Source organism: Podarcis cretensis, assembly GCF_951804945.1.
Source record: "Podarcis cretensis genome assembly, chromosome: 1".
Classification (NCBI taxonomy): Eukaryota; Metazoa; Chordata; class Lepidosauria; order Squamata; family Lacertidae; genus Podarcis; species Podarcis cretensis.
In genome coordinates, this window is record NC_137170.1 from 134,216,611 (window position 1) to 134,238,943 (window position 22,333).

Consider the following 22,333-nt stretch of genomic DNA (forward strand, 5'->3'; position numbering starts at 1 on the left):
AGCAGGAGGCATGACCACCGTTAGCAGAAACTGGTGTTTTAAAGTCCTCCTCAAACCATCGTTTCTGATTCGGTCTTAATGGGCAATTCACAAGCCAGTTTGTTAAAATTTAGGGGTCCTGAATTTCAGACACCATACGAAACGACGCCTGCGTTAACAATGTGGCCCAGTTTGAAGATGCGTTATGTTCTCTTCCTAGTTATTCTCCTATACGGTTGCTAGAAGTGTGCGTTCCGAATCCCAAGATCTACATCAAACGTCGGGTTCCACATAAGGTTGCCATGCTTCAAGACCTGAAGGATTTTTCTCAAAAGTAAGTATCTGCATCTGTTCTCTCCCCTTCCTCCTCCAGATTAGTGTATGTCTAACCTATAATGGCATTTCCATTATGGCTCTTTAACTGCTATTGCCTTGCATTGGATTGGTCGTGTTCCCATGTTGCAATAAATGATAGTTCATGGTTTGCCATGAGACGCCACCTGATTTCCTCTTTCCCTTAGAGCAGGTTGGAGCAACAAACCGCGGTCCTTTGCTTAGCATTATGCCTGAACCGGCGATTGCAGTTTCTTTTACTCCAAATGAAACGCAGTGGTTTGTTCCTGATGTGGCAGTTGTGATTTGTGTTCCAGGATGTTCTGAGCTGTTCAGGGATATTCTTGTGGGCACAGCTGACCCTAAACAGATTCAGGGTTTGATTATGAAAAGTAATTACAACGTGTTGACATATTGCAGTCGGGTAGAACGTCACATCCCCCTTAAGTTCCTTCTTCCAGCCACTTCTCAGCAAAGAGGCAGTGAGATGGACTGACTTGGTGGGGAGGTGTGATAAGCGATAAGAATCGTGCTTGGCCCTTCCCCTAATTCAAGATCCACATTTGCATCTCAGAGGTGTACATCTTTGTTGTGATAGTTGTAAAATCTAAACTTTGAGAGCCTTCTGCCCCAGTGCAAGAATGTTTACATCTGATAGGTGGAGTCTTTGCTTTGACATGCCTTATACTTCCTTTAGACAACAGCTATGATGTATTCAGGGCTGTGTATACACTATATTTTAAAAAGCTGAAATTTTGCACTTGGACAAAATCCAAGTTCTGATTACATTTATGTAATGCAAAGGAAATCAAGCATTTTGTTTTGTTTTAGCATTTTGCATAGTTCTGCAAAAAAAGTTTTGCAGGGCAGTGAAGCATCTCACCTCAAAAAATCCAAAGCCATGAGCTGCACAGATGTGCTATCATGTGTGTTTTACTATGTAATTACATTTCTGTGAGGATACCCATGATTTTGTGCTATCTCAAAGTATCGTATATGCCATGTGTGAAGCTGCCTAGAGTAGCTCAGGCTCAACAGGTGTATAATCACATCCCATAGTATTCAAGATTAAATTCTCAACGGGGACATGTAGGAGTGGGTGTGCATTTCCGTTCCAAACTTTGGCCTCATTGTTTTAGGGTGTCTCAGGTATATATTGCCGTGGATGAGCGCCTCACCTCTCTGAAAACAGATACTTTTAGCAAATCAAGAGAGGAGAAGATGGAGGATCTTTTTGCCCAAAAAGAGGTAACATATTTTTTATGTATTCTGTGGAGAAAAGCACGCTAATTATATGCAATGTTACAGGTTTGCTAAACGTAGCAGGCTTCCGATTCTTGCATCACAGCCAAGAGAGCCAGAGTGCAGTTTACATGAGGCTGAAGAGAATGGCGTGTGGAGGACAGCAGTTCTACACTCTCAGCCAGCCCTTCTCAACCTTGGGTCCCCCAGATGTGGTTGGACTACAACTCCCATCATCCCTGGCCACTAGTCCTGCTAGCTAGGGATGATGGGAGTTGTAGTCTAACAACTTCTGGGGGAGCTGAGAGCACTTTGGGCATTGTTCTTGAGTTCTCTCTCAATAAAGAGTGGTGGGAAATGATATATAATTAATTGAAAAAGATGTTTAAAATAACATCTGTAAAAGAACCCAGAAGCTTTCCTTTTGGGAATTATAGGGACGGAACTATCCAAACTATAGAAATTTATTCATGTATGCCACTACGGCAGAAGAATGTTATTTGCCCAAAAATGGAAAGAAGAAGAAGTCTCGATGAAAGATGAATGGATACAAAAATTTATGGAATATGCAGAAATGGCAAAACTTACAGGAAAAATTAGAAATTAAGGTAACAAACTTTTTATAAAAGAATGGAAATGGTTTATTGAATATTTACAAATAAATTGTAAACAGATAGGAACCCTGGCAGGATTATTGTAATAACCTGCAGTTTTATAAGCGTATACATTTAAAGTAGATGAATGAATAATTAAGTTAAATTAATTTGGAATATGCAGAAAATATAAAAAATAAATTTAAGGAACCGCAGAAAGAGGGGGAAGGAAGTTGAGATTTGAAATGTTAAAATGATTGTAAAATTATTGAAATGTATAAAATAGAAAATCATGAATAAAAAGAGTAGTGGGAGGGGCAGAGTTGTAGCTGAAGTATTTGGCTACGGTAAATCTTTCCCTGCTGTTTTTTTTTTTTTTTTTTTAAAAAAGATGGGTTTTGAGGACTCAGTATTAGTCCTCAGCAGAAATAAGCATCCCTTTCTTGGAAGTTTGATCTGTGTTTGATAGCTTGCTAGGAAGAGACATTGCAGACAGGTCATGGGTAGGTCTTTGCCCGAGAAGAGCCATTGCAATGTTTGTATCCCTGTCCTTGGACAGATGGAGGAAGTCGAGTTTCGCAACTGGATAGAGAAAATCCAAGCTAGGATGCTTTCTTCATCCCTTGACACTCCTCAGCAGCTGCAGTCGGTTTCTGAATCTCTAATAGCCAAAAAACAGAGCCTCTGTGAGATGCTGCAAGCTTGGAATAACAGGTGAGTAAGTGGCAGCTATTAAATTTCTGGTGCTCCTGCGATCACCAGCCATGACACAGCCCCCTGCAATTTCCCCCCTCCATTGGATAACCCTGGCTGGTGCGTAATTTCAATACAGTGGTGCCCCGCAAGACGAATGCCTCGCAAGACGGAAAACTCGCTAGACGAAAGAGTTTTCCGTTTTGGAGGTGCTTCGCAAAACAAATTTCCTATGGGCTTGCTTCGCAAGACAAAAATGTCTTGCGAGTTCCTGCGGGTTTCCCCCCCCTTCCCCCCCTTTTTCTAAGCCGCTTATCCGCTAAGCCGGTAAAAGCCACTAAAAGCCGCTAAACCGCTAATAGCACTAAGCCGCTAAGCCGTCAATGGGCTTGCTTCGCAAGACGAAAAAACCTCTAGACGAAGAGAATCGCGGAACAGATTCTTTTCGTCTTGCGAGGCACCACTGTACTGTGGCATAGATAGACTTTCTCTACAAAGTAGGGGTTTTTTTCCCCTTTCAATTTGTCAGTCGCAGGCTGTCTTTCAAGTAGACCCTAGTGTGAATTTGAGAGGGATAGCATTACTGTAAACATACAGACATCCTACTCACAGTTAAGCCACACAACCACTGAAATATATGTTTGAATCAAAACATTTTTAATGTTTACCCTGTTTTCCACTACATTAAGGTAGTGTGGGGCTACTTTTGAAGGTGACCCAGAAACTGCAATTAATCCAGAATGTGGCAGCTAGACTGGTGACTGGGAGTGGCCGCTGAGACCATATAACACCGGTCCTGAAAGACCTACATTGGTTCCCAGTATGTTTCCGAGCACAATTCAAAGTGTTGGTGCTGACCTTTAAAGCCCTAAACGGCCTCGGCCCAGTATACCTGAAGGAGCCTCTCATCCCCATTGTTAAACCCAAACACTGAGGTCCAGCGCCCAGGGCCTTCAGGCGGTTCCCTCACTGCAAGAAGTGCGGCTACAGGGAAGCAGGCAGAGGGCCTTTTTGGTGGTGGCAACCGCCCTGTGGAACACCCTCCCACCAGATGTCAAAGAGAAGAATAACTACCAGACTTTTAGAAGACATCTGAAGGCAGCCCTGTTTAGGGAAGTTTTTAAATGTTTGGTCTTTTATCATATTTTTAATATTCTGTTGAAAGCTGCCCAGAGTGGCTGGGGAAATCCAGCCAGATGGGTGTGGTATAAATAATAAATTATTATTATTATTATTATTGTAGGTTACAAGATCTCTTCCAGCAAGAGAAAGGGCGGAAACGCCCCTCAGTGCCACCTAGCCCTGGGAGACTGAGGCAAGGTGAAGACAGCAAGGTACTGGTTTCTGTTCTTCATAGTAATGAATTTGAAACTGCAATTCTTCTTAGGCCAGGGGTGGGGAAAATTTTCCAGCTCCAAGCCCCCCCCCCTTTCATGAGTAACCTTAGAGAGGCCACCTGGCAGACGTGCATAAAGCAAGGGGCAAACAGTGGAGAGAGGAACAGGTGCCGTTCTCACCTGTGTACGCTAGGAGGCATTCCAGCCATGGAAAAGTCACAGGTTTCTGCAAACATACACCCACACATCTCTCCATCTGTCTAGGCCAAGCAAGAGGCGTTTGCGCAGTTGAAAGACACGCTCCAGCCAGGAGAGAGCCCAGGGCAGGCTAAGGAGAGGGTGTGGCCTGAGGAGAGTCTCAAGGCTTGGATTTGGCCACCAGGATTCAGGCTCCCCACTCATGTTCTAGGCCTGCTGAGGCACAGCTCCATACAGGAGCAGCACATATTTCCCGGGGGAGACTGGTTTGCATGCGCAGAATGAACAAGTGTCGCTTGTGTCTCCTCCCGAGCTTCCGAAGTGTCTCTGGAGGGGACATGTGACATGGGCTGAGCTTTTCCAGCACAGCTCCTAAAACATTGCACTCGCTAGAAGTTACCGTATTTTTCACTCAATGTTGTTGTTTAGTCGTTTAGTCGTGTCCGACTCTTCGTGACCCCATGGACCAGAACACGCCAGGCACTCCTGTCTTCCACTGCCTCCCGCAGTTTGGTCAGACTCATGTTTGTGGCTTTGAGAACACTGTCCAACCATCTCGTCCTCTGTCGTCCCCTTCTCCTTGTGCCCTCCATCTTTCCCAACATCAGGGTCTTTTCCAGGGAGTCTTCTCTTCTCATGCGGTGGCCAAAGTACTGGAGCCTCAGCTTCAGGATCTGTCCTTCCAGTGAGCACTCAGGGCTGATTTCCTTCAGAATGGAGAGGTTTGATCTTCTTGCAGTCCATGGGACTCTCAAGAGTCTTCCCAGTACCATAATTCAAAAGCATCAATTCGTCGGCGATCAGTCTTCTTTAGGGTCCAGCTCTCACTTCCATACATCACTACTGGGAAAACCATGGCTTTAACTATACAGACCTTTGTTGGCAAAGTGATGTCTCTGCTTTTTAAGATGCTGTCTAGCTTTGCCATCGCCTTTCTCCCAAGGAGCAGGCGTCTTTTAATTTCGTGACTGCTGTCACCATTTGCAGTGATCATGGAGCCCAAGAAAGTAAAATTTCTCACTGTCTCCATTTCTTCCCCTTCTATTTGCCAGGAGGTGATGGGCCCAGTGGCCATGATCTTCGTTTTTTTGATGTTGAGCTTCAGACCATATTTTGCGCTCTCCTCTTTCACCCTCATTAAAAGGTTCTTTAATTCCTCTTCACTTTCTGCCATCAAGGTTGTGTCATCTGCATATCTGAGGTTGTTGATATTTCTTCCGGCGATCTTAATTCCTGCTTGGGATTCATCCAGCCCAGCCTTTCGCATGATGAATTCTGCATATAAGTTAAATAAGCAGGGAGACAATATACAGCCTTGCTGTACTCCTTTCCCAATTTTGAACCAATCACAGATAGGTAGCCGTGTTGGTCTGCCATAGTCAAAACAAAAAAAATTCCTTCCAGTAGCACCTTAAAGACCAACTAAGTTAGTTCTTGGTATGAGCTTTCGTGTGCATGCACACTTCTTCAGATACACAGTGTGCATGAAGAAGTGTGCATGCACACGAAAGCTCATACCAAGAACTAACTTAGTTGGTCTTTAAGGTGCTACTGGAAGGAATTTTTTTTGTTTTGAACCAATCAGTTGTTCCATATCCAGTTCTAACTGTAGCTTCTTGTCCCACATAGAGATTTCTCAGGAGACAGATGAGGTGATCAGGCACTCCCATTTCTTTAAGAACTTGCCATAGTTTGCTGTGGTCGACACAGTCAAAGGCTTTTGCATAGTCAATGAAGCAGAAGTAGATGTCTTTCTGGAACTCTCTAGCTTTCTCCATAATCCAGCGCATGTTTGCAATTTGGTCTCTGGTTCCTCTGCCCCTTCAAAATCCAGCTTGCACTTCTGGGAGTTCTCGGTCCACATACTGTTTAAGCCTGCCTTGTAGAATTTTAAGCATAACCTTGCTAGCGTGTGAAATGAGTGCAATTGTGCGGTAGTTAGAGCATTCTTTGACACTGCCCTTCTTGGGGATTGGGATGTAGACTGATCTTCTCCAATCCTCTGGCCACTGCTGAGTTTTCCACTTTTGCTGGCATATTGAGTGTAGCACCTTAACAGCATCATCTTTTAATATTTTAAATAGTTCAGCTGGAATATCATCACTTCCACTGGCCTTGTTATTAGCAGTGCTTTCTAAGGCCCATTTGACTTCACTCTCCAGGATGTCTGGCTCAAGGTCAGCAACCACACTACCTGGGGTGTACGAGACATCCATTTCTTTCTGGTATAGTTCCTCTGTGTATTCTTGCCACCTCTTCTTGATGTCTTCTGCTTCTGTTAGGTCCTTTCCACTTTTGTCTTTTATTATGGTAATCGTTGTACGAAATGTTCCTTTCATATCTCCAATTTTCTTGAACAGATCTCTGGTTTTTCCCATTCTATTGTTTTCCTCTATTTCTTTGCATTGCTCGTTTAAGAAGGCCTTCTTATCTCTCCTTGCTATTTTTTGGAAATCTGCATTCAATTTCCTCTTTCACTATCTCCCTCGCATTTTGCTTGCCTTCTCTCCCCCGCTATTTGTAAGGCCTCGTTGGACAGCCACTTTGCTTTCTTGCATTTCCTTTTCGTTGGGATGGTTTTAGTTGCTGCCTCCTGTATAATGTTACGAGCCTCCATTCATAGTTCTTCAGGCACTCTGTCCACCAAATCTAAATCCTTAAACCTGTTCCTCACTTCCATTGTGTATTCATAAGGGATTTGACTTAGATTGTATCTTACCGGCCCAGTGGTTTTTCCTACTTTCTTCAGTTTAAGCTTGAATTTTGCTATAAGAAGCTGATCATCTGAGCCACAGTCAGCTCCAGGTCTTGTTTTTGCTAACTGTGTAGAGCTTCTCCATCTTTGGCTGCAGAGAATATAATCAATCTGATTTCGATGCTGCCCATCTGGTGATGTCCATGTTGCCTTGCTTCGTTTTGAACTCCAAGGCCAAACTTGCCAGTTGTTCCTTTTATCTCTTTGGTGTCATTTCTATAAGGTGTTGTAAGTCTTCATAGAATTGCTCAATTTCAGTTTCTTCAGCACCAGTAGTTGGTGCATAAACTTGGATTACTGTGATGTTAAAAGGTCTGCCTTGGATTCGTATCGAGATCATTCTATCATTTTTGAGATTGCATCCCAGTACAGCTTTTGCCACTCTTTTGTTAACTATGAAGGCCACTCCATTTCTTTTACGGGATTCTTGCCCACAGTAGTAGATATGATGGTCATCCAAACTGAATTCGCCCATTCCCGTCCATTTTAGTTCACTGATGCCCAGGATGTCAATATTTATTCTTGCCATCTCATTTTTGACCACATCCAACTTACCCAGGTTCCTGGTTCTTACATTCCAGGTTCCTATGCAATATTTTTCTTTACAGCATTGGACTTTCCTTTCGCTTCCAGGCATATCCGCAACTGAGCGTCCTTTCGGCTTTGGCCCAGCCGCTTCATCAGCTCTGAATCTACTTGTACTTGTCCACCGCTCTTCCTCAGTAGCATGTTGGACGCCTTCCGACCTGAGGGGCTCATCTTCCAGCGTCATAACTTTTATATGCCTTTTGTCTTTGTCCATGGAGTTTTCTTGGCAGGGATACTGGAGTGGCTTGCCGGTTCCTGCTCCAGGTGGATCACATTTGGTCAAAACTCTCCACTATGACCTGTCCATCTTGGGTGGCCCTGCACGGCATAGCTCATAGCTTCTCTAGGTTATTCAAGCCCCTTCGCCACGGCAAGGCAGTGATCTATGAAGGGGTTTTCGCTCAATAGGACACACTTTTTTCCTCCTAAAAAGTATGGGGAAATGTCTATGTGTCTTATGGAGCGAATGCACTGGGTGGCAGAGGGATCCCTCGGCTACCGCTGCAGTCGTGAGCTGAGGGATGCCTCCGCAGCTGGAGCCATGGCTCCCGTCTGTCGCTCTTGCTCTTGGCTTCTCAGCGAAGCGGGGAGGAAGGACAGAAGGGGCTCCTTGTGAGGGCTCCCTTCCGTCCCTCCTCCTGCTTCGCTGGGAAGCCAGAAGAGCAAGAGGCGCTGCACTGTTCTGGCTTCCCAGCAAAGTGGGAGGAGGGATGGATGGGAGCAAGCAAAGCGAGAGCCGCTTACATGGCTTCTCTCCTGCTTTTTCGCAGCTCTCACTTTGCTTGCCCATCCCTCCTCCCACCTCACTGTAAAGCAAGCAAAGCACCTGTCCCGGTGTTTCCTCCTCCTCCTCTTCTTGCTCCAGCATCGCCTCGCTTTACAGCGAGGTGGGAGGAGGGATGGGCAAGCAATGTGAGAGCTGCGCAAAGTGGGAGAGAAGCCATGTAAGCAACTCTCGCTTTGCTTGCTTTAAAGCAAGAAAAGCGAGAGCCGCTTACATGCTCTGCATAGATTTTTTTTTTTCTTGCTTTCCCCCTCTAAAAACTAGGTGCGCTTTATTGTCAGGAGCATCTTATGGAGCGAAAAATACGGTAGTTGCGTTCCCACCATGCAAGTGCTGATGACTGACTTGCTGGGTGATACAAGTAAATGGGCTGACAGATTGCATGACAGCCTGAAACTCCAGGGATTATCTCATCTTCTGATTTTATGGCTCAGTGCTGAGCATGATTCCTGTTGGAGACTAGTCCCACTGAGTGAGTCCAAGGAGAGGAACTCAGTTACAGGATTCCTCATGGCCTCTGATTGAACCCTGTGACAGCAGGATGCTGGAGTTGACTGATCTTTTGTCTGATCTAGTAGGGCTTTCCTTGTGTTTTTATGTTCTTGCTTGCTTCCAAATAAGTGTGCATAGGTGTGCAGCCCTGAAGCCCACTCCAGTTTCCACAGTAAAAAGAATAGAGTAACTTTTTTTGGTTAGGTAACTTTTGTGTAGCAATATCAGTGTATGTTTTGGTATCCGTGTTGCCTCCAATGAGTCCAAAGGAGAACAGGCAAATGCAGATTACTTTTTTTAAAAAAATAATATTTATTAAAATTTAAAGGTTACAGAAAGAAAAAATAAAAATCACAATATGAAAAAACAGAAAAATAAAATCCATTAAACAAAAACAAAAACGCAAAGAAAAATACAGCAAATCTTCTCATTACTTATCTTTCATTAGCTTATTTCCTTGACCTCCTCACACCTCCCTTTTTTGTATTCTAAATCAAACATCCATTTCAGCAAATCCTTTCCCTCTTTTAAAATTTTAGTCCTGTAAATTATCTTAGTATGATGTAACTTTACTTTTCCTCCTTTCACCAATTAACAGTCAGTTATTCCCAAATCCTTTATATCATTCCTGCTAAAATCATGTAATATTATTCCAACATCCTTCTAACAGTTATTAATTTTACAATGTTTCTGTAAATAGTCTTTAAATTTCTTCCAATCTTCCTCCACCGACTCTTCTCCCTGGTCTCGGATTCTGTCAGTCATTTCCGCCAGTTCCATGTAGTCCATCACCTTCATCTGCCATTCTTCCCGGGTGGGTAAATCTTGTGTCTTCCAGTACTTTGCAATAAGTATGAAATGCAGATTACTTTTTATTCCACAGATCAGCTCAATGGATGCCTCTCCTCGCAATGTTTCTCCAGCACTGCAAAATGGCGAGAAAGGTACGTTTGCCTTCTCTAAGAAACTTCAGCCTTTCATTTACTTCCTCTGAATGCCCCTCAGTAAGCTTGCATCCCAGAAGCTGTACGCCGGCTCCCTCGGCAAATAAAGCAGGGTCAGGGGTCAGGGGTCCCTTTACCTTTACCTTACTTTATTAATAAATATTCCTTGGGTTAGATGAGGAAAAGGAAATGTCTCATGTGGAAATGGAAATGTCCTTTTGCACAGTACCCTTATGCTTACTTAAATTCACTTTTTGGAATGCTTAGCGTCCCCGCAATATCACACTGATTTGTTGCCATTGCAGTACACTGTCACTCCTTTCATATTCTCACAAAGCAAGTAAAAAATTCCTGAAAATTCCAGCCAAGAAAAAAGTCAGACTCCTCCTGTGAGTGTCTGGCTGGTGCAGAGATTTCACTGGTCAAGAGTTCAAAGTTCAAAGTTATTAGCTGTGTGTCACTGCCATGCAGTGCTTGTTGATTTAATGACAGACTCCCCTCCCTTGCCCCATAATTTGAACACTGCCTAGAATTGAGTAATAGGTTCATTCAGTGTCTCTGTTAAGCTATGCCCACACAACTTGTGACCCGCTTAGACCACTTAAGTCCCGGGTTGGCAGGCAAATTGGGGGGAGGGGGGCTGCTGAATACCTGGCATGCTGCCATTTGTGGCTATAGTGAGCTGCAGTCATCTTGGCCTCAAGTTGTGCAGTCCTGGCAGTGAGCTGAAGAAAATGCCCATTTTACTCTCAGTGCAACATCACCGAGATCTCTGTTTTTAAAATAATTCAGTCCCCAGATCTTAGATGGCAAGGTTGTTTCAGTGTAATTGGACTGTTCTCTCATGCGTAGTCAGGAGTAAATGAGCTGGCATCAGAAGACCCAAGCCTAAATCTCAGCTCATTTTCTTTTAGTTTCCGCATCTTGGTTCTCTCAGGCTAAGAAAACGCTCTTACTGATAGCCCTATGATCTTATTTCTCTCTCCTGACCCTGGCTGTTACCTTTTATTTTTTATTTTTTAAAGTCCTCTTTATTTAAAGTCTGTTTTCTCTTCAGATCATATAAATCTTTCGCCTTTTACTGCAACATTCATTTTTCTACAAGTTTAGCTATATGGAATTTTAAGGATGTAAAGATAGATAGAGATAGATAGAAAGATAGATAATAGGAAGAATTGGCTGCTTCCTCTTGCAGATGAAGGGTAATGAAAGTGATAAAAATGGGAGGGATGCTTATTTGAGTGTCCATTTTCCTTTTTCTAACCTATTCTAAATAATTCGCAAGAGGGAATGCCTTCAGAAACATACTGCTTGTATGTTGGGTCAGCTTTTAAGTAATTAACTGGGTGTATGGTTCTCCCCCCCCCCCGCCCCCATTTTGCAGAGGACCGTTTCTTGACAACTTTGTCGAGCCAAAGCTCCACAAGCTCTTCCCTTCTCCAGCTCCCTACCCCTCCAGAAGTCGTGTCGGACCAGCTGACAGGAGGAACCTCTTTTGCCAACGCACAGTCAGAAGCAGACATCGCTAGTGGCTCAGAAGGTATCATCCTCAGTAGTGCCTTTATTCTGCTTCCCCGTCCCCTCCTGCCGGCTGAACCACGTAACCAAAAATGTGTTTATTCAATGAATTATCTTCATGGCAGGCTTGCCATTTCTTCCTTTAGCACATGCCCTTTCTACGTGTACTGTGTGAGCAAAAATGGGGTGTTGAGGAGGGAGTTGCATTTCAGCATCACTGAGAGTTTTTCCATTTTCAGCATTCAGGTTTTGTAGGCTTATGCCTTCTTTTTTCAGAACTGCAGAGTTTTTTTAGACATGTACATTTTGTTCACGTTGACCCAAGCACAAGACTATCAAAAGTCGCGAGACTGATTTTTGGCACTGTGAGGTATATTAAAATCATAGTGATCTCTTTGCAGTCGTCTTGCTAGAAGCAGTGGCTTTACTGGATAATAATTTAATAGCTGAACCAGTCAATACAATAGAGATAACAGGTGACTTCTGAACGTCCCCAGAATAAGCAAATCTTGGAACTGGTGTTTTAACAATATTGAGAGACGTATGGTTTATTATTCTTCCAGATGTCTTTGATGGGCATTTGTTGGGGTCCACGGACAGCCAGGTGAAAGAAAAGTCCACCATGAAAGCTATCCTAGCTAATTTGTTACCTGGAAATAGCTACAGTCCCATCCCATCCCCTTTGTAAGTACAATCAACACTACTTAGGAGCAAGTGCACCATGTATTTTTCCAGGTAGCCGAATTTTGCTGTCTTGACTGTGTTGCATGTGGCTGCTTATCTTTATACATTTGATTGTGGGGTGTGTGAAATGATGTTCATAAACATTCCTATGGAGTAATAGTCAGAGGTAGCCAACTGAATGCTCTTAGGCCAAGCTTAGCGCAGGGATGGCTGCCTAGTGGCCCCTACTAACAGCCATTAAAAGGTCTTCTGCTATAAAGGTCTCCTTTATTACACACACACACACACACACACACACACACACCACACTTTCATACAAAAATGTCACGAGGTGGAAAACAAACTAAAAATACACCAGGTTGGCAAAGGATTTCAGGTTTGAAACTAGCTAGTTTAGTGCAATCCGATGGTCCTTCTGGCTAGTTTAAGAAGGGTTGAAAAGCTGCACTGCTTGCATATTTTCTGCAGCCTTCCTCTGCAAAACACAGCACACTCTTCTGGGTCAGTTGCAAGGGTAGTTAACAACACCCACGAAACACAATCAGTATAAAAACAGTACAGTGGATGCGAACGGGATCCGTTCCAGAGCCCTGTTTGCATCCTGAAACGAACGTAAGACGCGACTGCATGTGCACAGGTCGTGTTTTGACGCTTCTGCGCATGCGCGTGAACTCATTTTGAATGTCTGTGCAAGCAGCGAAACCCAGAAGTAATGCGCTCCGTTACTTCCGGGTCACCGCGGAGCGCAACCCGAAAATATTTAAGCTGATGCGTATTCATCCCGAGGTATGACTGTAATCAAAACACACATCCCTCTGTAACATGAATAGAAATATATATATGTAGCAAACCATTACAGTTTGAAATTCAGCTCTGCTCCAGTTATGTTGCTACAGCCTGAACAAAGAAAAGTTTATTTATCGGCTATCTTTTTGGCTGGCAGATCTGTTAATGTAGAATTGCTTGTTTTTGAACGTATAATATATTATAGCTTAATCTGTTGTACTCTCAATGCAGTGAGCCTGACAAGCATTACTTAATGTATGAGCACGAACGTGTCCCTATTGCCGTCTGTGAAAAGGAACCAAGCTCCATCATAGCCTTTGCTCTCAGGTATGTTGGTTTGTTGTGTTCTGGTTTACAGTGTCTTTTTCTTCTTACCTCCACATTTGGGAAATGAAGTGCTTCCTCCTCTGTATCCTTTCATATGCAATGAGGAATATTGCTAAGATTCATAATATTTTAGAGACTTGTATATTAGGTACATTAGCAGGTGAGGCTAATGGAACTCTTTCCTTTGACAATTAGCCAAGCCTGAGCATTTTTCATAAACACCCAGTGACCTTTTGATGGCTGGCTTTATGTCAAGTGACTTTAGCATGCTTTGAAGAGTGGGCTTTCTGATGTTCATTTGACAGGTGTGCATGTGTAAAAAAGCTTGAACGTTTTTTGATGAGGCAGGCTAAAAGTAAAACCAGTTACACTTTTACCCCACATAGCCTAGGGCTTGCCGATCAGAAGGTCGGCGGTTCGAATCCCCGAGACGGGGTGAGCTCCCGTTGCTTGGTCCCTGCTTCTGCCAACCTAGCAGTTCGAAAGCACCTCAAAGTGCAAGTAGATAAATAGGTACCTTCTCTGGCGGGAAGGTAAACGGCATTTCTGTGCACTGCTCTGGTTCGCCAGAAGCAGCTTAGTCATGCTGGCCACATGACCCGGAAGCTGTACACCGGCTCCCTCGGCCAATAAAGCGAGATGAGCGCTGCAACCCCAGAGTCATCCGCGACTGGACCTAACGGTCAGGTGTCCCTTTATCTTTACCTTTTATATGTAGTTAGGGCCTCCAGAGACACAGCACTAGCAGAAGCTCTTAATTGTGTCTTAATTAAGCAGTTAAAAATTCTGTTTGCTTCTTTCCATAGGCTTTTGCCTCCCTAGTATCTGGGTCCTTTTCACTTCAGGTTAAATGAGGCTCACATGGTTGAATGTTCTGACGTACCTTCTCCCCCACCCCTAATAAACTCCCCCCCCCATTGAAAACTAGCATGCCAAGAAACAGTCTCATTAAACCTTCTCTCTGACATGCCCATTTTTTATATGGAGGCTCTGCAATGAGGCATTGCACCTTGTGAGCCCTCACCTGCAATCTGAAATGCCACAGCCCAGACACAAGTGTGCATCTAGTTCAGGAGGCAAACCTAAATCCTCTTGTCTTTGCCTGTCACACTTTGAGCTGCATTGGACAGTTGGCATAACACACTGTATTTGCTTTACTCTTCAGCTGTAAGGAATACAGAAATGCCTTAGATGAATTGTCCAAAGTGTCTCTGAAGAGCAATCCTGAAGAGGGACTCCAGACTAACAGGTGAGACAGTCTGCTATCTATCCACTTGCAGAGCAGTGAAGTAGTGCAGAAGTCCCCTGACACCGTTCAGATTTACTACAAACTTCACTTTTTGTTCAGTGTTATATGGTCAGCAGGCTGAGCTTCATTGTGACCAGGTTTTCTTCACAGCCACATTTTTTCTATAATAACAATAATTTATTATTTATACCCTGCCCATCTGGCTGGGTTTCCCCAGCCACTCTGGGCAGCTTTCAACAGAATATTAAAAATATGATAAAAGATCAAACATTAAAAACTTCCCTAAACAGAGTTGCCTTTGGATGTCTTCTAAAAGTCAGATAGTTGTTTATTTCCTTGACATCTGGTAGGAGGGCGTTCCACAGGGTGGGCGCCACTACCGAGAAAGCCCTCTGCCTGCTTCCCTGTAACCTCACTTCTCACAGAGAGGGAACTGCTGGACCTCAGTGTCCGGGCAGAACGATGGGAGTGGAGACGCTCCTTCAGGTATACTGGGCGGAGGCCGTTTAGGGCTTTGAAGGTGAGCATCAAGACTTTGAATTGTGCTTGGAAACGTACTGGGAGCCAATGTAGGTCTTTCAGGACCGGTGTTATATGGTCTTGGTGGCCACCCCGAGCCATCAGTCTAGCTGCTGCATTCTGGATTAATTGTAGTTTCTGGGTCACCTTCAAAGGTAGCCCCACGTAGAGTGCATGGCTGTAGTCCAAGCGGGAGATAAACTACATCTTATCATAGCAGATGAAGTGCCTCCAAGGACATAAGTTTGGCATTGCTAAACCCAATGTTCTCTCTATCAGTTCAGTATGGTTTTGGTCCCTGGTCTCTGGCTCACAGACGTTTCACGGTCTATTGGCCCTGTGCCACCACTGCGGTTGCTTCGCTGCCACCACTGCGGTTGCTTCGCTGCCACCACCCCGCTTCTCACGGGGACACACGGAGTCCAGACAGTTGTTAACATAAACAAATAATCAAGTTTATTTTTAAGTGCAGGAATAAGCGTATGGTTTCGGTTTATTTTTCTCTTGTCAGTTTCTTAAATCTTAGTTCCTACAACTTCAAACTGAATTATTCCCAACTATCTATCTAACTCCCTATTAATTCCTCTCACTCTCTCACAATACAACTCAACCAACCCACTGCGTATTCCACCCTCTTCCTTCTCCAACACCCAAGCCTCAACTCCCAACTGACAAACCTCAACTCCCAACTCCCAAACCTCAACTGACTTTTTCAAAACCTCCCCTCTATCTTTTACTCCCCCCTTACATTTTCACTGGCCAATCACATCACACCCATTTTTAACTCTTTCCTTGACGCATCCTAGGGGCAAACGCCACAGCCTCCAAGGACATGAGTTTGGCATTGCTAAACCCAATGTTCTCTCCATCAGTTCAGCATGGTTTGGGTGCCTGGTCTCTGGCTCTTCAGGGTTCCCTCCACATGAAGCTTGAGATTAAATCATTGAAGCATATCTGCCTATCAGCAGCCATTTCTTAGCTGAACCTCCAGTTCCAGAGCCAGCCTATTCCTGAATGCCCTTTGCCAAGAGAGCAAACAAAGGGAACGTTTTTGCTTTTGTGCTCTCCTTGTGAGCTTTGCAGAAGCACCCAGCTGGCTGCTGTTATGAAGGGGGGGGGCGGGGCAGGAGAATGTGGGGTTTGATGAGACCTTGGTCTAATTCAGAAGGGCCCTTTATATGCTCTGAAGGAACTTTTGCCGTGACCTTGGAGCCTGGAAGCTGCTGGTGAAGACTCTTCCATCTTACGAGCCATGACAATGTGGTTGTATTTACATCAGCTGTGTTGTAAAAACATAGTGACCCAAAATGCTTTTTTTCTGCCCCCTCTAGTCTGGCTGAAAGCAGAGCCAAGAACAGCAGTCCAGTTCGACTACCTGAGATGAATATGGGGCAGTCAAGCCAAACAACTGAGGCAGAGCAGCGTAAGAATTTAAAGAGTTTGTGGTGTCGTGTTTTTAATTTGGAGGTGCAAACAGTGTAGCTTCAGGACTTGATGGTTTAGCAAAGAAAACCAAATATTGAAAATCAAATCTCAGCATATGCTAGCTGAGGCATGCCTAACCTTTTATCATTATTCTGTACCAACCTTGCAGTGTTTATAAATCGTAATATTGATGTGAAAACTCCACCTACTGCTAGCTATGTTCAAGTAATTTTTCTTGCAGACACCGCTGTGGTGTGGGTCTTCCGCATTGTGATGATGAATGTGTTCAGCAACCGTTAAAAGAAAAATAGTTGCTGACTTAGAATTCCATTACAATTCTGTGAAAGAATAGAAGACCCTGAAAGCCTTTTAAGACAGAGGGGGGTTTTTTTGGGTGGGGGGAGTGCTGCTTTAAGAAGGTAGGGAATTTCCTGTTCACTGCAGAGTGGATTCTTAGCTTAATGACATGGTGGATTTTTCAACTCCTTTGCCATACAGCTGCTTCTGGGGTAGCTGCTTTCTCCCAACATGGCCTCACCTCAAAAGATATTGGATGGATTAGGGCAGAAGACCCCAACAAGTCTAGTGAGGGTCATAGTGGCTCACTGGTTTTATGGCAGTCATTTCCTTCATATTCTGTCTATTCCAGAGCTAGTTTCTGTGTCTGGCTTTGAGCTAGGGCTGCCACATGTCACTGGTCATATAGATTAACTGGTGATGCTGGGGAGTGATTGGCAATAGGCTTTTAAAAATGGTTTTTAAATACAAGTTCTACTTAACTTGAACCACAGGTAGCAGGTGACCTCTTCAAACGATCTTCTTGCCATCATGAAATTTCCCCTAGCGTTCAGCCCAAATCTACCCACCTGTTACTTAGTTCCGCTAAATCTAGTCCAGTCTTTTAGGTATTTGGACGGGTATTTGCAATGTTCATTTCACACCTGCATTGTGAAAAAGCCACTTCCTTGGCTTACTCAGCTACAGATGATTATGTCTCATCTCAGGTCTCTGGTGGGTAACAACACACACACACACTTTTCCTAAGGCCCACAGTGCCTTTAAGAGCAAAACACTTCCCCCAACAATTCTGCAAAGAGCCTTTTGCAACAACCTAGATATGCTGGAAGTCTTGGGTGGGCTTAGGGCGGCCTCATTTGGCTTTGTGACGGAATGAATGAGGAGTGGGCTGCACCAAATGTTTTGTCCTTACTTTGGTTATAGCAAAGAAGCCATATGGAGTTCTGTCCTTCTTCCGTGGTACAGGAGGGAAGAGCCCCGACCTCTCTTCTCAGAAAAAGGAGACCTTGCGGGGAGCAGACAGTGCCTACTATCAGGTTGGGCAGACAGGCAAAGAAGGGGGAGAGAACCAAAGTGCCGAGGCGCAAGGTACAAGGTTTAAAGTCTTCTTCTCGTTTGCACTTCCTTAAACGGATCCTTCATCTTCTGCAAATGACATTATAGTTCCCTTTTCTCGAGATGGGGAGGGATTCAACTTTAAAAGTAAAACAAAATACAAGGTTGACACCCCTGAGCCCTGAAATGTGCTGAATCTCTTGAATAATTTGTTGAATTAATTAACAGTGTATGGCAGGGTATGTTGTAGCGACAATCCCACTGACTTTCATTCCTTGATACCTTTTCACATTTTCTTTTCCCATTTTGAATTTTGCTGCATCTAGCAACAGTATTCAGTTTTAGGTTTGGGAAATGGTCAGTATGTCTTTTTGCTGGAGAAAAATAGGGCCTCTATTGACCTGTAAGAACAACTGAAAGGTTGCATCCCTGGTCCCATTTTCTGTTTGCTCTTTTAGATGAAGCAGATGGAGGGGATGCACAAAAGAAACAGCTGGGAAATCCACATGTTGAACTCCGTAAGTAGGAATCTGTTTTGGAGCCAGAATTGAGAGCGGGGAGCGCAGAGGCAGATGCGTCGTCTCCTCTGGCAAGTCCCTTGTTGATCAGAATTACAGATTCACTCTCTAATCTTGAATGTATTTCATGGAACCGAGTTCCACAAATATCTGAAAGGGGGCAGGGGTGTTTCAAAGTACATCACGACCACATTCACACCATGCATTTAAAGTACTGTGGTACCGCTTTAAATAGTCATGCCTTCCTGCAAAGGATCCTGGGGAATGTAGTTTGTTAAGAGTGCTAAGAGGGCTGGTCCAATACATTTTGGCACCTGAGGCTAACCTTGAAATGGCACACATACCCCAGCCGGGGAAGAAGGGGTGAGTGAAGATCTACACCAGGAGCAAGGGTGAGAGGAGGTCAGCAGTGCCTCCTGTTGCCCAAAAGGCCGCTGTATCTGCTGCCCCTGGGGATCCTGCAGTCTGAGGCAGTCGCCTCACCTTGCCCCATGAGTGAGCCCGTCCTGGTGCTGAGAGTTATTAGGAGACTGCTGTTGCCCTCTTAGAGCTATAGTTCCGAATGCAGTTTAACAATGAATCCCTCTATGCAGGAAACACTGGGAATTGTAGCTCTGTGGGCAGAATAGAAATAGTGCTTTAAATTTATGGTGTGGATGTGTCCTGCTCGGATAAGAAGTTGATTATTTTTGCCACTTGCAAACTAAGCATAGCTCTGTAAGGCATCCCTTTCTTACGCACCAGTGCTGTTTATTCCCAGTGGCCTCTCAGAATCAGGAGACCGAGGTGTATTGTAAACTGGCAACAGACTTTGCTCAGGACTTGCCATCGCATTCTTGAGTCAGCCAGAACTGCTCACTATCCAAGTGAAAGATGTGACTTGCCAGCCTGGCTTTCCATATGGCACCTGATAAGATGATTCTGTGACCCAAGAAGTCTAAGCTTTTATTGGCTTTTAAGATGCACACATCTCACTGCATTGGGCTATCTGAATAGAGATCTGCAAAGATTTGTACTGGTGCATGTAGATATTTTTGCTGCCTTATCTCGAAGGCTCAGAGCAAGCTTCACACTTACCGTATTTTTCGCTCCATAGGGCGCACCCAGTTTTTAGGGGGAGAAATCAAGAAAAATAATCTTATTTCCCCCCCCACAGCCCCAAAGAGCAGCGTACAGGATGCGCGCAACCTCTCCCTGCCGGAGGGGTTGCGCGTGGCTACGGCACAAGCCAAGGCAGCCAGCGGGATGGATCCTGCTGGCTGCTAAAGAAGCCATAGCCCCGTGCAGCTTCTCCCTGCCGGGGGGGGGGTTGCGTGGGGCTAAAGAGGAAGCCAAAGCTTGTGACATAGCCCCACGCAACCCCTCCGGTAGGGAGAAGCTGCACGGGACTAAAGAAGCCATAGCCACGTGCAGCCTCTCCCTGCCGGAGGGGCTGCGCGCGGCTATCCCTGAAGCCTGGAGAGCGAGAGGGGTCGGTGCGCACCGATGCCTCTCGCTCTCCAGGCTTCAGCGAAAGCAACGCGAAGCTTCCGGAGTGCGGAGGGAGCGCTCCCTCTGCGCTTCGGAGGCTTCGCGTTGCTATCGCTGAAGCCAAGGAGCCTGCATTCGCTCCATAGGACGCACACACATTTCCCCTCAATTTTTGGAGGGGAAAAATTGTGTCCTATAGAGCGAAAAATACGGTAGCTATTTGTGTTGCTTGGCATGCCAAATAATTGGATAAACTCCAGCCACGACAATGCAGCCTCAGTGAAATGCTGTTGCTGCAGTCTCTACAGTTCTACATTTGTGATGCTCCTGAAAATATGTTGCAGCATGTCATTGTCATATAAACTATGTAGACCTGAAGATTGTGGTAGAATATAGTGACTGAACCAAAGATCCAGCTGCACAAGTGGCAGATTCTGGTCCAGAGGGACACAAGGTCGTCCAGCGGAGGGTTCCTGTGGGGCTCAGACGTGTAGGAGAATCTGCCACCAACTGGAGTAGGCAAGGTTAGGGTGGAGGAATGTAAGGATTTTGAAAAGAGGAGACCTTAAATATGGGTGAGCATCTCTTCTAGGAAATGGATCTTCCATGGCTTCTCTGCCTCCGTGTTTTTCCACAGAATTCTCTGATGCCAATGCCAAGTTCTACTGCCGGATTTACTACGCGGGAGAGTTCCACAAAATGCGTGAAGTGATACTTGGGAGCAGCGAAGAAGATTTTATCCGTTCCCTCTCTCACTCTCTGCCCTGGCAGGCACGGGGAGGCAAATCTGGAGCTGCTTTTTATGTGACTGAAGGTAAGTGACTGTCCCTTTGCGTAAGCGCTTACTCTTGTCTTTTATTCCACGTGGATGAATCGTGCAAGGTGCAATGAGGTTGAGGGAACGTTCTTTCATATGTGGTGGACCTGTAAAAGGGTAAAAGAGTATTGGGAAATAATTGATAATGAATTGAAAAAAAATGTTTAAAAGCACTTTTCCAAAAAAACAACCACCAGAGTCCTTTCTGTTGGGGATAATTCAGATGGAAATTCCCAGATGTCAAAAAATGTTATTTATTTATGCCGCTACTACGGCCTGTTTTTTGTTAGCCCCCAAATAGAAAATGAGCGAGGTTCCAACCAAAAAAGATTGGCAACTTAAACTGATGAAATAAGAGCAGCTTGCGGACCTAACCCATAAAATAAGAGAACAAGAAAAACATATGTTTAAAGAAGATTGAAAAATATTAATTTTAATATAAGGAGGGAAATTGTGTACTTTTGAAAACGTGGGCAGCATTAAGATAATTCAACAGTGTAAACAAGTTTTGATGGATGTAATAATGGAATACTGAATGGTCTAGTTTATATAAAGTATGCAGGGATTTGTGTTATGCAGAATGGACCACAGAAAGAGAAGAAGGGAAGTGATTGATATTTTAAGGTTGTTTAAGTGAAGATTTTAAATTGTAAAACAGAAAATTTAATAAAAAATATGTTTTTTAAAAAAAGAATTGTGCAAGGTCAGTAAATTCTGAGCCAGCTCTCTGCTAACATCCTAACTACCTAAAACTGAAACTATAGTTTTCACACGGAACTGGGCTTTAGATGGTGATTTGTGAAAGGGCCAGACAATTTTGCATAGTGACATTTGTTTGTTTTAAAAGTACATCATGCATCAATGCACATTCTCCCCTAGATGACCGATTTATCTTGAAGCAGATGCCTCGCCTTGAAGTCCAGTCCTTTCTAGACTTCGCCCCACATTATTTCATGTACATCACTAATGCAGTTCAGCAAAAGGTAAGAGGCACGACGTGTTCTTCCTTGGCTTTAATCTTGATACTTGCTGCCTGGCTTTGGTTGTTGTTAGACTACAACTCCCATCATTCCCAACTGTTTGCCATGGCTGTCGGAGATCATGAAGGACAAATCTAGAGAAACTGGCCACATTCACTTCCTGCAGATCCTTCCTTGCCCATATCCCTACCCCGTGCTGTACGTATTTAGGTGAATTTCATTTGTGAGCTGAAACGGGAACAACTTTTCACTCGGCAAATCAACTGTCTCCTCTATCTCAGAAGCCAACGGCTTTGGCCAAGATTCTTGGGGTTTACCGGATTGGTTACAAGAACTCTCAGAACAACACGGAGAAGAAGCTTGACCTGTTGGTCATGGAAAACCTCTTCTATGGCAGAAAGATGGCTCAGGTGAGAATAGGCTCACTGGCAAAGTGGCAAGCTTGCCCCTGCGTTGGAAACTCTTGCATTAGGAGAGGCGGCAAAGCTGCTAGCAGCAGTTGGTTACACATGGAGCTGGTCTGCACTTGCCGGCATTATTTGCATTGGACTTTGTCCGTCTTCTTCCTCCAAAGGTTTTACACCAGTCACTTGGCTTTGAGGGCCAGCCATGCCTCCTCTGTGCCATGTAAAAACATTGTGACCTCCAACATGCACATGTGCGTACATGAAATAAGTCCTTGTTTCATGAAAGCGGACACAGCTGCATAGTCCCAGGGGAAAATATATCTCTCCCCGCCCCTCGCAAGC

At 44.5% G+C, this 22,333-nt stretch overlaps 1 protein-coding gene across 5 annotated transcripts in view; it reads left to right on the forward strand.

Moving 5' to 3' along the window:
- PIKFYVE (phosphoinositide kinase, FYVE-type zinc finger containing) overlaps positions 1-22,333 on the forward strand; it is a 97,209-nt gene that overhangs the window by 67,504 nt on the left and 7,372 nt on the right. For 4 of the 5 annotated variants that reach the window (XM_079975307.1, XM_079975311.1, XM_079975310.1 and 1 more), the window contains 15 exons: positions 200-313; positions 1,452-1,560; positions 2,707-2,861; positions 4,084-4,174; positions 9,878-9,938; positions 11,323-11,478; positions 12,020-12,140; positions 13,158-13,253; positions 14,419-14,502; positions 16,353-16,444; positions 17,668-17,832; positions 18,258-18,317; positions 20,425-20,601; positions 21,484-21,587; positions 21,866-21,994. In XM_079975307.1, coding sequence (XP_079831433.1) covers positions 200-313; positions 1,452-1,560; positions 2,707-2,861; positions 4,084-4,174; positions 9,878-9,938; positions 11,323-11,478; positions 12,020-12,140; positions 13,158-13,253; positions 14,419-14,502; positions 16,353-16,444; positions 17,668-17,832; positions 18,258-18,317; positions 20,425-20,601; positions 21,484-21,587; positions 21,866-21,994 — 1,714 coding nt within the window. The remainder of the gene's footprint in view (positions 1-199; positions 314-1,451; positions 1,561-2,706; positions 2,862-4,083; positions 4,175-9,877; positions 9,939-11,322; positions 11,479-12,019; positions 12,141-13,157; positions 13,254-14,418; positions 14,503-16,352; positions 16,445-17,667; positions 17,833-18,257; positions 18,318-20,424; positions 20,602-21,483; positions 21,588-21,865; positions 21,995-22,333) is intronic. The other variant, XM_079975309.1, reaches the window with a different exon arrangement.